At 42.8% G+C, this 17,930-nt stretch overlaps 1 protein-coding gene across 1 annotated transcript in view; it reads left to right on the top strand.

The window, feature by feature from the left end:
- LOC139911600 (protein phosphatase 1 regulatory subunit 37) overlaps positions 1 to 17,457 on the top strand; it is a 58,030-nt gene extending 40,573 nt beyond the window's left edge. The window contains exon 13 of the mRNA XM_071899145.1: positions 17,290 to 17,457. Within this exon, the coding sequence (XP_071755246.1) occupies positions 17,290 to 17,457 (168 nt within the window). The remainder of the gene's footprint in view (positions 1 to 17,289) is intronic.
- Positions 17,458 to 17,930: the final 473 nt, after the last annotated feature.

Below are 17,930 nucleotides of genomic sequence, written 5' to 3'. Positions count from 1 at the left end.
AAAGCAGATGCCAGTCCTCCCCTCGCTCTGTTGGAGAGGTCAGAGAACCCCCTCCCAAACGCACTTCTGTGGTTCCGGGCAATGTTGGCACTAGATGCCAGTGTCCTGGCATTCCCCATGACACACTGTGTGTCGCTAGGCATCTTATTAAAGCACTGACAGGAGGCCAGCCAAAGTCAAGGTCTGTAGTTTAGGCATCACTGCAGCTGTCCCCTGGTTCACCCCCGTCAGTGATCAATAAGTTATTTCCATACCCCCAGTGTCCTGCAAAAATACTCTATCTTCAAAAAGTACAGGACAAACCTAGTTGTTTTTGGGGAGTAGATTTAGTTTGGCTTGGTCATAAGGTCAGGAAAACATTTTCTTCATGCAGGGCTATAAGGATGTGTGTGTGGGGGGGCAATGTCAGCAGAGACAAAATCAGAGTAATAAGTAGAAACCAACAAATTCCAAGGGCTCCAGTTAGCACTGTATGTGTGCATCTGTATATTTGGATATTGTATTGATCATTTACTGTAAATGTCACTCTGTGTACATATGCCTGCATATACAGTATGTGTACATGGGAGAGAATACATCACAAGTGTGTCTTTACAGCAGTTTGCTGGCATGTAATACCGTCACCGTGCACGGCATCTGGGTTATGAGCGTGGCGGACGTTGGCACCTTTTGTGGCGCAGGGTGTTCGGTAATGAAGGTGTGGTGTTGATGATGGCGTGGAGTTAATGAGAGTATGATAGTAATGATGGTGTGGCAGTGATGACAGTGGTAATGACGGTACGAGCGTAATGACGGCATGGTGGTGATGACGTTGTGACGGTAATGACAACGTGACGGTAATGACAGCGTGACAGTAATGTTGGCATGGTAATGACAATGTGGCATGATGATGGCATGGAGGTAATGACAGTGTGGCATGATGACAGTATGGTGGTAATGACAGTGTTGCAAGATGATGGTATAGCGGCAATGACGGTGTGGCGTAATGATGGAGTGGCATGATCATGGCGTGATGATGGCATGGCGGTAATGACGGTGTGGCGTAATGATGGAGTGGCATGATCATGGCGTGATGACGGCATGGCGGTAATGACGGTGTGGCGTAATGGCGGTGTGGTGTGATGACGCCGCGGTGGTAATAACGGCATGTCAGTGATGATGGTGTGGCGGTGATGACAGCATGGCGGTGAGTCGCACCGGAGGTCGTCAGTAATTAACAGGCTCCTGCTTTGCCCTGCTGTCATCAGCCCCTGTTATTAAATCAGGCTAGCCATTTGAGGACTGGCGCAAAATTCCACGACTTTTCAGTGACTTTCCTTTATTAAGACAGAAAACTTCTAGGACTTGGAAAGTACTTTGTTTCATGACATGTTGTGACAGTTTTCAGTTTGAAAAGTTATACATGAAATCAGCTAATAACCGCTAATACACCTCTAATTCAAAGTGTGGCTGAAGTAAGTGGATACATGCCAGAGATTTTCCACAACTTTGTCAGAAACCACAGTATTCCCTTATTCTCCTCATTTTAAATTCAACTGTCAGCAAGATATTTTAGAAATTCCATGACCTGAGGGTAACCTGTGCTTTGGAAATGATTCACTCTTTTCAATGGAAAGAATTAGAGCAAACCTGCTCGACCTGCTCCTACTCAAGTGAACACGTGGAGGACAGGTCAGCAGGCTGTCACTGAAACCCCCACGATAAACCCATGCACGTACTCCCGGGTTCAAATCTGATGTACGACCTTTGTTGCATACCTTCCCCATTCTCTGTCTCATTGTTCCTGTCTCTCTCCACTCTGTACTCCCTAACGAAAACAGAAGTACCGTATAAATCCTCTGAAAAAGAAAACGCATTCAAACAGACCATAACAGCGTCACCGAGAACGTTCTAGACCAAGCATTCACACACCCACACACAAACTATAGTAGAGGAAATAGCACTTGATGAGGCAGGCCTATTTGAGAGGAAGTCCAAATTATTACCCATGCTAGACAATTTGGTTTGGAGAATACAACTCTATGTTTCTGATTCAGGAAATCTATAAGAGACACATATGAATCATAGACTGTAGGAGGAAAATCCATGTGAAATCCACTTGAAGCAAAAAAAAATTAGCATGTGCATTGCGTGTGCCCTAAATAAACTATGAGTGCAAAGTAATCCATAATTTTCTCCTTTTTGCTGAATGTGTTACTTTACCACTTTGAGTAGTGCTATGGGAGGGTCACTACGTCCTTTTCTTCTGAGAGAAAATATTACCATGGCGTCAACTTGAAACTCTTAAATGCACACTTAGAAGGCCACGACCGTTACTGCTTCACTTGGACCTGTGGCTTCACTTGGACCTTAAATATGATTATTAAATAGGAGGCATTTTCTGTAGTGTATTTCTTTTTCCATAATGTGAGGTAAAAGCTGTCCATTTAATGTAATAGCTGGATTGTCATTTAGACGCAGTGGTGTGTCCGGAGTTGAATCAGTTCTGGGAGTGACTGAAGGGAGGGAGGGAGGGAAGGAAAGAAAGAAAGAAAGAAAGAAAGAAAGAAAGAAAGAAAGAAAGAAAGAAAGAAAGAAAGAAAGAAAGAAAGAAAGAAAGAAAGAAAGAAAGAAAGAAAGAAAGAAAGAAAGAAAGAAAGAAAGAAAAAGAATATTCCCTCCATAAATATATGTGCCACTAGGTAATCTGCTGTATTGCTTTACGGCACAAAACAGGAAGAGGGCGCTGTTCTTCCAGAGCAAACGGAGATAAAGCTTTCAGTTTCTGGCAAAGGCAGATGGAAAAATCACTTCCAACACATTTATCCTTTTCAGGGAGGGGGAGGGGGACACGAAGCAAGAGGGTTTATGGGAAATGCAACACGTAACAATCTTAAAGCTCGCTGTACCAGTTCATGAGAAAGCGGGTCATGACTGGTGGCTTGTTGGTTATGATAGTGATGATTATGATGCTGTCTCTGACAGATGACCTGGCATGACGCAGGTGTCAGTGACCTATATCCCACTTACACATACACACACACCTCACCAACACGCTAACCTGACAGGACGTCATCGGAATTATGTCATCTGGAACACTTCCGGACATATGGCTAAGCGTCAGCTCTGGCGTAATGTGGTGAAATGCAAAACAATATTTTATAATTTTTGATGATATAATCTGATTGTCTTCTCTTGTATGTGTATGTATACAGACGCTCCAATATATCCACAGACATACTGTATAACACAAGTCACAAGTACACATGTATCAAAACGCATTGCATACATTTACTAATGACTAAGTCCATATAATCAAAGGAACATGAACAGTAAAGATATTTTGTCTTTGCCAGTTGCATACATGCTTACTTAAAGCAATCCATGAACTCGACAGAAAAATACTGTATGTTGAGGCACACAAGCTGTACTCGCTTGATGCTGCAGATTCCTCCCTTTCTGTTTCCTCCTGGCTCTGTCTGGTGCCTCTGTCCTAACAGCAGAAAATGTCCAGAAAAGGCATTTGAATAACCAACCCTTAATTCCCCCCCTCCATATTCCAATTTTAGCTTGGAACTAAATGCCACAGTGCACGAGACAGGGGGTGCTCTGTTTTGCGTGAGGAATATGACTTTTAAAATGGTCTGTAATTCAGCCAGCCTCGTAGACAACACGGAGACAAAACTAATGGCGAGGCAATTGGCAGAGTTTGCCCTCAGGGAGTCCATTTGGGAAATGTCACGGACGCGGAGCCTTTTACCGAGCCCTGGATGCATATTCACCTGTGTAAAGACCCAATCACAGGTAGCGCCACGGCCACTGTCTACCCACTAAAACTCATTAAACGCCTTGGAGAGAGCATCGAGGACGCCGGGAAAGCTTGAAGAGGCGGCGAAACTCAAACACCTCGGCGCGATCGCTTCCTGCGCACCGCGCGCCTCCCTCGCCAATCCCGGCGGAGGAGTGGCGGAGGTGGGAGGAGCCTCGGACCTCCTCCAATGAGCTTTGAAAAAAGTGGTTGAAAAGGAGAAAGGAAAGGAATGACATCCGCTCTCTTTTTTCCTTTTTGGTTCAGCCTTTTTCACTGTATTTAGATGGGAGTAAAGGCAAAGAGAGACCTAGAGATGAGTGTGTCACTGTTAAGAAAGTTTAATAATTTTTTGGTATACCGTTCCATATGATCATTTAATTGATATAATATAATATCCATATATGAGAAGAAGTAGAAGAACGTTTTAATACATGATTTTTATTACTTTTTGTTAGTTTTTATGTAGTATTATTCTTATTCTTATATTTTGATTTCATGTTTCTTAAAGTTTCAAAGTGCAACCACAGTTCAGTCAGGTTCAGAGAAAGAAACAAGAAATTTCTCAACATCGTCAACAATATCCAGTTTAAAAAAAAAAAAAAATTGAAAAAACATCAAGATGGAGTGTAATCTCTTGCAGCCAGAACAAGCAACAGAGTTCAGTTTTACCTGTGTTGACAAAAAAAAAAAAAAAAACGCTGTAAAAGTGTGAAGATCAATTAAGCAGCTCTGGCTGGAGAGCATGGCCGGGGGTCTCGGCGGTGGTCTCTCCAGATAATCAGCAGCCCAGGGCCCTCCATAATCACATGGAGGAGTGTTAGCTTTCACACACCGCTGCTAAAGAGAGGGATTAGAAACTCACACAGCCTGATAAATACAGGGTAGGGCGGTGAGAGAGGAGAGAGGGAGAGCGAGAGAGAGAGAGAGAGAGAGAGAGAGAGAGAGAGAGAGGATGGGTATACTGGTAGGTGTGGCAGCATAAGATCACAGTCGAATACGTACTGGTGAAGCACTCTTGTTTGAGTGGTGCGTGTGATTGTGTCTCTCTATCCTCCTGGGCATAGACAAGGGGTGGAGAAAGAACTAAAATATCCCGCTCAAGTATAAATACTGTTACTTCAGTAGAAATAAAATCACTGTTGTAACAGATAAGTAAAAGTAAACAGTATTTATAAAAGTATTTATGAAGTAAACAGTTCATTTAAAATGTACTCAGAGTAAAAGTTACTGAGTTACTTAAAAAAGAGTATGATCTTTCCCATGCAATGCTAAAAGGATGGCAGTTCAATATGTGATGCTATAGATGTGATTACAAAACAATAGAAAATATCCATTCTCATTATTCAATAACATCACAGCTTTGACGTTTCTTTTGCTAGTAGCTATCCAACTAGCTAGCAAGACTAGCAAACTAGCTAGACACCAACCAGGCTAACAGACTAATAATACAGTTGCTGGATGGAAACTAAAGCTACTAAGCTACTGTCATGGATGAATTTGAGTATTTATTGTTACTGTTAGTTAACATAATGTTAACTAAGCTACTATCATGGATGAATGTGAGTATTAAATGTTACAGTAAGTTAACTTAATGTTAACTAAGCTACTATCATGAATGAATGTGAGTATTTAATCTAGTATCTAGTTACAGTTAGACATTTCCTCCACATGCTTTAGCAGGTTTGATGCAGATATATTGGAGATTAGCCAGTTCTTGATGTAATGCTGATGGAGAGCCTATAAAATAGTAACAGATGTGATTTAAAATGTTACAATACTTAAGTGAAAACATACTCAAGCAAAGGTAAAATTACTGACTTAAAAACAATACACAAAAAAAAGTACAAGTACACAAAAAGGGACTCAGTTACAGTAACAAAGAGTAAATGTAATTTGTTACTTCTTAGCTGTCTGTAGCCTGTGTGTGTGTGTGTGTGTTGTGTGTGTGTTACAGTGCGTCTGCATTTTCATCTTCGCATCTGTATTTTTGCATATGGGGTCAGAGAGCCAGAGAATATTATCTGTTTTATTCACGTAATATATTTGAGCGTCTGATATTCAAGCTCTTGTTTTCATCGCTGTGACTTTATGTTGCTGTCGCCGTCACCTCCCCTGCCTCTCTCCCAAAGAACCTCAGTATAATTATCAAATCATAACTTCCCAAATATGTTGATATTATAATTACAAAAAAAAAAACACATGTAGAAGACTCCAGTGTAGCCCAGTGACAATACATGTGTAGGTTAAAAACAAGCATGACACCACCTCCTGCTCCTTAAACACCATTATTCTCATAATTGCTGTAATGAATACTTTGGTGCTGGAATATAACCCATTCTTATTTTATCTGTATTTTCATAGCATCTAGGCCTTCCAAATACTATGCATACGCTACACTACAGAGCGCCGAAAATGAATCGCTGTTTAATGTACTGTAGGCATCAGTGTGTGAGCCGGCTTGTCTTTTATTGTGCTTGCTTTTAAATGACAGAGAAAAGTGACAGTTTACTTACCTTGAAAATTGCGCTTTATTGCGGTTTGTTTGCTTTTGCATCCGAAATCATTAACTTTAATTGCTGAACAATGAAATTCAAAAATACGATTTGTCTTTATTGGGTTTAGGTAATGCATTTATCTCTTATTTAAAGATTACCCAGCTAGATTAATTCTATAACGGATCTGATTTAGTCTATTCTACACCCCCCCACCCCCCACTGCATTGTCAAAACTTCACAGTCAAACGCCTTAAATACAACAACATAGCTTTGTTTCTAACTGATGAACATGAAAACATATTCTCTCATCTCTCACACTCTCTCTCACACACTCACACACACACACACACAACTTTGAGAGCAGATATTTGGTATACAACAGTGACATCTTCAGTTGAACTGATGGAAGGCTGCAGAGCGGAGCACAGAACCATGGCAATAAAGGAACAATAGAAAACCATCTTAAAGCACTTCTGTCGGTCTGTCTGTCGCTGTGGCTTCTCCAGAGAGAGGGGTGGAGGTGGGGGGGTGGAGTTGAAATCGCTGGTAATTACTGCCATTTATATAAAGAGAAAAGGGCTCTTGAAATATGCTCAAAGTGCATTCATTAACATTTACTCACCGTTATTCCACTTCCGCAAAAAAATAACAGAGCGATTCCTCAGTTTGGTTATACGGTGCCAGCCGTCAAAGTTTCCTGACGTAGCACTGGGTAAAAAAAGGATAACACACTGACAGCTGTTTGGGTTAATGCCGTTTTAACTCCGTTTATACAGTCTATTCTAATTGGTGGAGGCTTTAATTGAAGGCATTTTGCAGCACCGGGAACATGTAGATTTGGTTCTGGGTGGGGGATTGAACTCCTGACCTTGTGGCAATGTGATTCTCGGGTGTAGGGAAACTGTCCAGATCGAACAGTTACAGATCAGCTACAGCAGCACTGGAGCTAGTAGGGATTCAGTGTCTCGCTCAAGGAAACTTCAGCAGGGAGGGAGTGTGAGCCCGGGTCCTGTGGTTAAAAAAGCGTGGACGGACTTTGTAACCATGAGGAAACCCTGCAGCCCCAATATGTTTCCAAATGTGTTCAATCTGATAGGAACAGAGTGCACAATTCAATTGAACCCTCATTTCCTGCATGCCAGGCAGGGATACCGGTCACTCTGGTCAGACCGATATATGGAGCCAATACTGGCCTTTTATTAAATATCAGATATCATCCAGTCAGTGTCTCCACCTCTGATACGACGGAGGTTCCTCCCTGACCACAGCTACAGAAAACAGTCTGGAAAACCTGACATGAAGTTTTCTTTTCTTTGTGCATTTTATTTATTCTGTAAATTAATTTGAAGGCAGTAATGTGTCCCAGAGTTTCCCTACCATTGTATAGGTGAGGTCACCCTGCCTTAAGGAGCTGCTAACACTAAAAGTATTTCATTAGTCTGTGTTTCAGTGGAGAGTTTTAGTGTCCCATGATGGTCTAAATGCTGTTTCAGAGGAGAAACACTGAATACTTAAAAAAATTAAAAGATATCAGTATCCTCAATGCAAAAATATCAGTATCGGCCTTCAAAAACCCACATCAGTTGAACTCTACTGGCCATGACACTAATAAGGAAAAATTAAAGATTGGCATTTGGTGCTGGGAGACTTTTTTAAAATCAGTTTCTAGATTCATAAAGAAAAAAAAGAAAATCATAGAAGTCATTTTTATACTTAACATATATGAGTCTATATCTTTCAGGGTGGTGTAAATGTTTTTTGTTGAAATGTTCTATATGCTTACATCGTTCCTGAGGAAATATTAAGCCGGGGAGGAATTCATAACTTACACACCTCCGAATTTAAAGCACTCACATTGTTGATCAGCCTCAACAATATGACTTAAAAAAAAAATTTAAAAAAAGACACAATACGCCACTCGCATAATACTTGAAACTGGCATCTGAAATGTCATTTACATATATTAGCATATAAAGTAATTGGCACAGATGCCAAGGAAGCAGCCGCAAACAGATTAATTGTCATCGAGCAGTCGCGGTGACATAGTTAAAAATGAGCTCCTTTTAAGGCGCCAATTATCAGAGAATTTCCAAAGTAACCTTTTTTCATCAGCGATTCCCTTCCGAGTGTGTTTCTCGCTCGCGCACACACACACACACACACACACACACACACACGCGGACAGACAGACACATAATATGCATAGTATCAGCATCCTAAACGTATAAATATTGTAAATAGCTGTCTGTCGTCTTTCAAGTTTTGCCTTTGAAATCAGGCCACGCTGCATCTCGGTCTGAAAACAAGCACATGTGCCTTTGTTTAGCCGGAGACGAGAACAAACGGCAAATTCTCACACACACTCATTGTGAGAATCCATAATGAATTTTCACAGATAGGAATAAGAATGCCTCTGCTGGCGCTTCCATATGCCGTTTTTTTTTTTTTTTTTATGAACACATTTTAATGCGCTGGGAGCCTTGATTTAAGCACAGGTATTGTTATGCTTTGTGTGTGTGTGTGTGTGTGTGTGTGTAAATCTCATAAATGATCAGCCACTGAACCTGCACATGTTCACATTTGATAAAACACCATCTTTCTCTCTCTCCCTCTCTCCCTATCTTTCTATCTCTGCACCGATTTAGGAGTTAAACTTAATTCGAGCATTTACAGTGCATTGGAAATACAATAAGCCATGCTATTGCTCTGATCGCCCCCCTTATATATCAACAAGGGTTTGGCCTTGCTGACCCTAAGCGTGTGGTGTGTGTGTGTGTGTGTGTGTGTGTTTATGTGAAACAGTCCATCCTCAGCACATACAGTAGCGTACCCGGAGAGCTTGCAGGGTAATAGATTGGAGCGAGGCTAGCCGTAGCTCAGCTTTTCTCCCCGGTAATAATTGGATAGTGGCTCCATTTGTAAGGTTGTCTTCGGGAATGCAGAGCTAACAAATGAGCTAGTTTAGCTGCCTGCACCTCGGAGAGCTTTAAACGCCGCCCCGCTCTTTCCCAGCCACCACAGCAGCCATCTTAACTAATGTTGAGACGGCGGCAGGGGACCGGGAGGCCGGACCGACGCCGAGACGAGGAGGGGAGGCGAGGCGCGATGAATTTCTCAAATCAGAACGTCCCAAATATGTCGATGTCGAAATTAGAGTTGGAAATCAGCCTTTTTTTTAAATATCAGATATCAGTCGCATCTGATGTGATGGAGGTTTCTCCCTGATCACAGCTGCAGAAAAACAGTCTGGAAAACCTGCACATGAAGTTTTATGTTCTTTATTTTCTTTTAAGGAGCTGCACCCAAAATAATTTAATCTGGGTTTTAATGGAGAGTTATAGTGTCACTTGATGCTATAAATGCTGTTTCCACTCCATTTTTAGGGGGGAAACACTCAGTCCTTCAGATTTCTAGGAATTTCGTGGGCGTTAAAATGGTCAAATTTTAAGATGGAATATCGGCACAAACTACCAGGTATCGGCAGCTTTAGTACAAAGATGTTGTCCCTGGTTGAAATTCCCAAAACCGCACATGCAGAAGACTCAAACGTTGCCCCCGACACACGTATTTGAATTTTGACATGGCAGGAAAACAGACGAGAACGTGAAGAAACAAGTAATTGCGTGGTGACAAAACGGAGTTCCCCCTGGCGCCGAGCTGGGAACCCGGAGTTTGTTTTGATTTGCGATACTGACTGGAGGTGTCAGAAGTGTGTGTGTGTGTGTGTATTCGAGGTTGGGATGTATGCTTTGCTGATGGTGTAGAGGCATCCGCTGAAATTGTTCACACATATAGTTTCCATTCGCTTCAGTGGTGCAGCACATCTCCTAAAAACCCTCCTGTCCTGTGAGTGTGTGTGTGTTTGACTGTGTATGCATGAGTGCCTTTGCGTTTTTTTGCACTTACGCACATGTGTACGTGTAAATATAAGTGTGTGTGTGTGTGTGCACACTCCCATGTGTGTTTATATTCCTTAATGACTTTCTAATTCGGGGCCAGCAGGAACCTGCCTTTATCTCTATTAGTTTAGTAGCCTGGCAAACAAAGAGAGTCTGTGGCCGTGGCACTGAGCCAGAGGAAGACTCAGCCGTAAAAGCACTTGTCCATCTGCGTCTCCTCCTCCTCCTCCTCCTCCTCCCCCTCCCCCCCACTCTTCTTCTTCTTCTTCTCTGGGTGTGAAACGCTCACCTCCTTTCTGTCGGTAAGGGGGGGGGGGGGGGAACAAAAAAAAAACATCTTGATTCCAGGCTCAGCAGTCTGCTTACTCAATCTAGAGGTATTGATTGTTCTGCTCGCTGATCAAGTGCAAAAGAATATGGAGTGTGTATGTGAGGAAGGGGTGTGTGTGTGTGTGTGTGTGTGTGTGTGTGTGTGTGTGTGTGTGTGTGGGTGGGTGGGTGGGTGGGGGGACCAGGCAATTTGCTTTATTTGCTGCCACAATCACCTTGTAGATTGTAGTTTTGCTTTCCTGAAGGTCTAGCACCTTTATTCTACAGTGTCATAAACTATTCCATAGTGGTAAAAGCATTACGCATCTACTGCTATGGCCTTACTTATGGAGGAAAACATTAATAGTGCATTTATTACATGTTTTGTTAAGAAGCAGCAGGTCAAATTTGGAGGCCATATCTACAGGTTAAGTTAAAAAAAAAAAGTGTATTCCATATAGGGAATGTGTCATTTTGAGAAATTGGGTGTTGGTATAAAAACAGCTAAATGAACTGTTTTGAGTTGTTTTATATGATTGTTTTGTATATTTTATGAATGCAAAATATCTCATATCTATAAATTCAATCAAGGTGGCTTCATCCTCCACTGTATCCTTGGTTGTGTGTGTGTGTGTGTGACATTTACTAACAGACTCATTTAATAATGTACACTTATATGAGACATGAAGTATAAATAACTGCACTTGAAGATCATTCCACAAACCAGCGTGACCTCTGACCTCGTGTGCTTTCCCGTGGTCAGATACGTCTTTTACGGCGGCGAGGACGTTTCCATCACTCGAGCCCCCCCAGGAGTCCTTCCACAGGGAGGCGGTTCGGCTTGTTCCTTTGTGTTCGACTTGTCAGCCTCATTATATGGCATATGCTCCTCACCGCTGCAACGAGACCCCTTCTCTATATGTTGATTTTACGGTTATTTTCTTGCCAAAAAAATAAAAAAATCCCTAGCGACTGTTCAGACAGGCTGGGGAAATCATTTTTAATACCGTGTTCTCCTTTAACCTAAAAACGCTCGATTTGGGACAGTGTTCCCCGCTCTCGTCACACCGCTCGTATAACTTATGGATATTTAAGACAGAACTTGACCTACAACTGAGACGTTCACCTCATCCTGTGCCAGCTGAGTGGGTTTTTTTCCCCCATCGGGAGATATTGGATACCTGGGGGAGCGGCATTAAAACATACAGTACTGCCCGTTTTGTCGGCACGTCTGCGACTTTAGCGGCGCGCGGCCTGACCTCGATGCGCGTAATTTCAGCCGCACGTGCATTCGGAAAACAGAAAAACTCCCAAAGAAGACGAGCCATGGCTCTCTCTCTCTCTCCACCCCGTCTCTCATCTCCGATGCTGGACAGATCAGGGTGGGGTGGGGTAGGGCGGGGGGCGATGGAGGGGCAGGGACACCTTCATTGTATATTTTACCCCAGCACTCGTTTTTGATCTCTCTCTCTCTCCGTCTCTCTCTCTCTCTCTCTCTAAGACAGGGAGCAGAGGCAGCTAACCCCCTCTCCTCCTCCTCCTCTCTTTTCCCTTTCCTTCATCCTGTCTCCTTGGCACGCATTGTCTTTGAACAATGTGCTGTTTGAATGAAGAATGGGGGGAGGGAGTGGGGGGGGGGGGTTGCCAGCTCTACCCCACGCACCCCCAGCAGACCCCAAAAAAGAGTACAAGGTGGGGGAGAGGTGGCAGATCCACTTTTATCACCCGTGTTTGCCACCGATGCCATAAGCCCCCAGGTTCCATTGAACCTTTTCAAACTGAAATCAATTTTAAAACATAATTCATTGAACAAGATTTTAAAACTTTTCCTATTCACCTTGCCATCCCATCAGAATGAAATTATACATGTTGACCATGGACATTGATAACACTCTTTCTATTATGACTGTTGTTTTTAAAATGAGCTAATATTTCATAAAGTACACAAATTTGCATATTAGAACACTTTGCTTATTGGATACAGTGCATTTTCCTGGTTTATTCTGATGAATAACTAAATAGCTGGTAAATTAGAGAGAGAATTGTAAAAAAGTAGTTTTTGAAGAATTGTTTACACAAAACAATGTATGTCAAAAAATGTTTTACTATTTTTTCATGTAAAATATTCCATAACAATGATACCCCATGACAAATATTTAAATTACAAGTCTCTGTTAATTACCAGTTATTCAAATTTTGTGTTTTGCATACAGGGAATGTGCCATTTTGAGAAAATGGCTGTTTTTGTTTTGTTTTGTTTTGTTTTTTTAGCTAATTTTGTGCTTGGTGTACTTGGCTCAGCCGATTTAAAATATATAAATTAATTGTTATTATTTATAGTTCTTGTTGATGCTTGTTTTGGACATTTTCTGAAACTACAGTAGTTACAGAAGCAAAATATTATATCCCAAAAATTAACCAGCCAAAAGTTAAATTTTCATCTGCGGTGCCTCACCCTCAGGTGGCTTCACCCTCCACTGCATCCCTGTGTGCGTGTGTGTGTGTGTGTGTGTGTGTGTGTGTGTGTGTGTGTGTGTGTGTGGATAGACAGACAAACAAGTCCCAAACTTCAGACAGCTAGGTGTGTGTGTGTGTGTGTGTGTGTTGGAAGGTGGGGGTGTTAGGGGTGTTATTCTGTAAGGTGGGGTGGGGGGCAGAAAAGCATCACAAGCATCACATCGGTGTACCTGTATGCTGGTATAATGTGAGTGTGTATACATCAGAGCAGTATCTAGAGTCTGCCTTGTGTGTGTGTGTGTGTGTGTGTGTGTGTGTGTGTGTGTGTGTGTGTGTATGTGCACACATATGCAGCAGCATGTGTGTGTGTGAATGAAAATGTGTTCATGAGCCTCCTTTGACCCCTTTGGCTCTAGTGTATGTCGTCATTGGCATCTCTCTCTCTCTCTCTCTCTCTCTCTCCCTCCAGAAGGCAGCGGCTGTGAACTCTAACCCCTGACCCACCCCAATCCCCCCCTTCTTCCCACACACACACACACACACACACCTCTTCCTCCAGCAGAAGGTTGCAGCGCTGTTCTCCACATGCCCGCCTCTCACCCGTCCAACCCCCCCCCCCTCCACCTCCCACCCCCACCACCTCACCTACCCCCGGTGTTGGCAAAGGCATCTGGGTGTGTGTGTGTGTGTGTGTGTGCGCGCGCGTGCATGTGTGTGTGTGTGTGTGTCAGGCGGGCTGCTGCGTGGTGAGCGTGCCCTCTGTCATTCACGCAGAGCGGCCCTGTCCAACTGTCACTTCCTGACAGGCCGATAATCAATCTCTTTATTAACTGCTCTGCTGCAGACCGCCACCGCCGAGGGGGGAGGAGGAGGAGGAGGAGGGAGGGAGGAGGAGAGAAAAAAACAGAGAGGAAGGAGGGAGGGAGAGGTAAAGCAAGTGAGGAAAGTTGGGAGTTTGTTTTTTTTTTGTGGAGGAAGCAAGGTATTTGCCAGTCTTTAAAAAGTCTGAAAAAGTCTTCAATTATCTAAATGTAAGACCTTTAAAAGTATTATAATGTCTTAAATACAGTAAATACAGGGCTTAATGGTTTTCACCATGTAATGCAGGTTTCTTTTTACTGAACACAGTTGGGCTTCATGTCCCTAAACAAACTAATTTCCCGGTGTCCTTTTTCTTATTCTGCCCATTTATAGTTTCTCAGCTTTCATTAGCTGTTCAATCAGTAACAGGATGGTTTTACCAGCTTTGTTTAGTTTGGTGTTTTAAATTGGTCTTACATTTGATTCCATTAACAAGGTCTTAAAAAGTCGTAAATTTCTGAAACCTGCAGATACCCTGATAGAGAAATGGATGAAGATTTAGTTTAAAAGCCAGCAGGGCTGCGGAGAGATGGGGAGTGAGATGAGATGAGATGAGATGAGATGAGATGAGATGAGATGAGATTAGATTAGATTAGATGAAACTAATGATTGGAGTCATTACAGCAGCAAGTAGTAATAGGATACAGCAAAGAAAAATAGGATACAAATAAGAATAGAGCAAATATGGGTTATACAAACACAACCAACAGTTCCAACACTCAGACATATTAAGTAGAAAATGTATGAATGAAAATGTGCAAAAAGTCTGGATTCCAGCATTGACAGGATGTGTAAAATAGCAGCAGTAGTATCAGCAGCAGCAGAATTTACTGAGACAGACAGACAATATGAGATTGAAAAAGAAGAATTATGATCATAGAATTAGAATTGTGAAAATGATAAAAACTCTTTGTAATTGTTAATGCTAAAGATGTCAGGGAAAAGACAAGAAGTGGGAAGGAGAGGAGGGCAAAAGAAGACTGGTACATTGGAAAGAGAAATAGTAAGGAAACTGGGGATGTACTGCACTTCCCAGAGATCACCTGTCAATCAAACAGTGTGGGCGGAGCTTGGATTGTCTCTTGATGAAGTTTGAGTTTCTCTCTTCTTTGTCTCACTGCTCATGCTAACTACCCAGTTCTTCTTCTTCTGTTTATTCCGAACAAATCGGAAACGTAAAACACATCACTTTCTGTGTTTAAAAGGAGATTAAAAAGGAGTTTAAAAGGAGGAAGAACACGAAGAAGAACCACGACAAAGGAGGAAGCGGAGGGTGGACCGCGCTGCCGTCCAGACCCGCAGTGCTGCTGTTGGTTTTCGGGACGCTGGGGTTTTCCTGACAGCATCACACCCGTCGTCACGGCGATAATTTATGAGGCGGGAAAGTGCATCAGTGATTTCTGGCGGCCAGCAGCTAGCCAGGAGTCAGCAGACTGTCGGTCTTCCACTCTCTCTCCTTTTATTCTTCCCTTCCCTTTCATTCATTATCTTTTTTCCGCTTTTCTCCGAGTCTGACGCTTCTTGATTTCCTCTCTTCTTTTGTTTGTGATTCCTCCGTCTTTTTAATGAAACTAAATCACAAAGGAAGGGGCTACATTTCATTTTTTGGCACAATTCTGCAGGCCGAAGAGACCAAACCAATTCAAGAACAAAATCCACAGTATGTGCTGGGTTAGGTCTCAAAAACATCCACATTTTACTTATCTCTGTGGATAACTGGCCAATCGTGAGGTCACATTCAGATATTTTCAGCAGCTACAGTGGACTTTGATAGCAGAAAATGTTTCAGCGATCTGAAAGAGGGAGGGCTTCTTTCTAGAGCTGCCATTTTGCACCGACGTTTAACAATCATACAGGGAGAAATCCATTGTAGAAGAGGAGAGAGACCAATTTCTCCACCAACAGTAGCCTCAATAGACCAGAATGCAATGCAGCCACATGCTGTGTTTTGAGTAAGGGACGCGACTCTCACTTTTCTCAAATGGAAAAACGTTCATTCCGCTATCGCTATCGCCATTACTCTCTTCACCCACATGTATAACCCACAGCTGAATGCAAGAAGTTCACGCCCGTTCTCTGGAGGTTGTCAAAAGGCATTCTGGGAAACGTACAGTAGAAAATCACCAACTGAAGTAGAAGTAGACGAGGCAGGTTGAGGGAAAGCGGGTACACCAAAAAATTAATTCCAACACTTCATCACAAAATAACTCCTGGAATGCATTGAACATCACAGATTGATGGTATCTAACAACTGAGGAGTATCCAAGGATTTTTCCTTTAAGGGGCTCTGTGAAGAAATAAAATCCTAATTAAAGTATATTGGCTACAAGGCAAGGAGTTGCTCTAAAATGTTTTAAAAATCTATATCTTAGCAGTGCGATCACGTTCACTTTTGAAGCCGCGGAACCATCAGAGGCATATGGCATACTTTTTGAGGAAATTCACACAAATATGTCCACAACGCAGGATAGGAAAGAACAGATGTATTAACATAGCCAGCTTGACAATAGTTGCATTTTGAAATACAGACATCTCTGGTGGTGTCAACTCATCTGTGAAAGGAACTATGAAGAATAAGGAAAAGGGAGGGTGGATTACCAAGGTATTTTCTACTGCACAGTTGGAATCACCAAGACTAAATATCACAGAAGAAAAGCAACAAGAAGCCTTGTTTGTTTTATAGTTGAAAGAAGTTTGATGTTAAATATCTGAATGGTGCGAACGGTCATTCCCATTCAAATCAACGTTCCTGGACGGTCCAAGCAGCGGCCATCTTTATGTGTACCGTTGGGCTAGCTTCTGTATAAATCGACTGATAAAGTCTCTGAGGAGAGAGGTTTTGTAGCAAGGACAAAAGCAGTGGAAAACTGTCATTGCAGCTGAATTAAGTTTAATTTCACCACTAGGTGGAGCTCTTTTACCAGTTGCTGCTGTCTTTTTAAGTCGGTCAAGGTTTTGACTTCTTTGCACATTGAGTAGAAATGTTTAGAGTTGAGTTAATGTCAGTTTCAGCCGATGTCCAATGTCTTCTCCACTAAACTAGACTAAGCTGTGTTAGTTTATAGCATTTAAGGGGTTATATTAAGGTAAAGGTACCTGTTTGATGATGCTTACCTGCTAGGTTTGCTAACATGCTAATGTTGACTAGAAGAGCTAGCGAGAGAAGCACAATCTTTGATAATGCTACGTTAACCTTGTTGCTAACATCAGCTCTCAGTTGAGTTTGCTAAGCAGTTCTCAAGCGTGAGTGACTTTTACGGCCTTACTGTCTAGACTTCGGTTGTCACCATAGCAATTAACCCTTAAAATTCCATAATCACCATTTTACGCTGTACTAGCCAAATTACCAAGGCAAACTGAGGAATGACCGTTCTATTCATTCTATTTCTGTGGTTCCCCCTCAGTTTTTTGGACATGATGCTAGCGCTGATACGATACTGATTCGATTTGTTGTGTTCTTGTTGTGTCTGATCAACAGGAGGAGTTTCTGATGGAGACCCAGACGAGGCTTCGGATGGAGATCGGCCAACGCTGCCTCGCCAACGCCGTCCGGACCGGCGTCACCACGGAAACTGTCCAGACGCTGCCGCCGCCGCCGCCCACCGAGGCCGATGGACGAGCTGACAGCATGGCAACAACAGCCTGAGCTTAGTCAATCACCCCCCGCCACCCCCCCTCCACACACACACACACACACAACGTCAAGGAAAGATGGATACCCTTGTACAGATCACCCCACCAAAAACCCCTCTCACCGACTCCAGCCACACACACACACACACACGCACACACACACAAAGACGCAATGACACACAGACATTGTGTCCCAGTGTCCCCGGCCCAAACAGCTGACTAGCAGATATATGCGAATAATAATTCTATCGCAAATAATGATAACCATAAAACTCCAAATCCGGGTAATAAAGGCGGAGTAGAGCTCCCTAATGAAACGCCGGCCTCCCCGCTGCTTCCTGCCTAATGTTCCCGCCGAGCCGCTCGCCACTTTCCATAAAGCAATTTTGCAAGCCCACTTCAAACGTGAATCACCTAGAAATGAAGAGAACTGCCCCCCCCACTCCCACCCTTCTTAACACCCCCTCCATCTCTCTCCTCCTTCCC

This window comes from Centroberyx gerrardi, chromosome 17 (genome assembly GCF_048128805.1).
Source record: "Centroberyx gerrardi isolate f3 chromosome 17, fCenGer3.hap1.cur.20231027, whole genome shotgun sequence".
In the NCBI taxonomy this organism is placed as follows: Eukaryota; Metazoa; Chordata; class Actinopteri; order Beryciformes; family Berycidae; genus Centroberyx; species Centroberyx gerrardi.
Note: the sequence above shows the minus strand (reverse complement) of the source record. Positions and strands in the feature narration are given on the sequence as shown.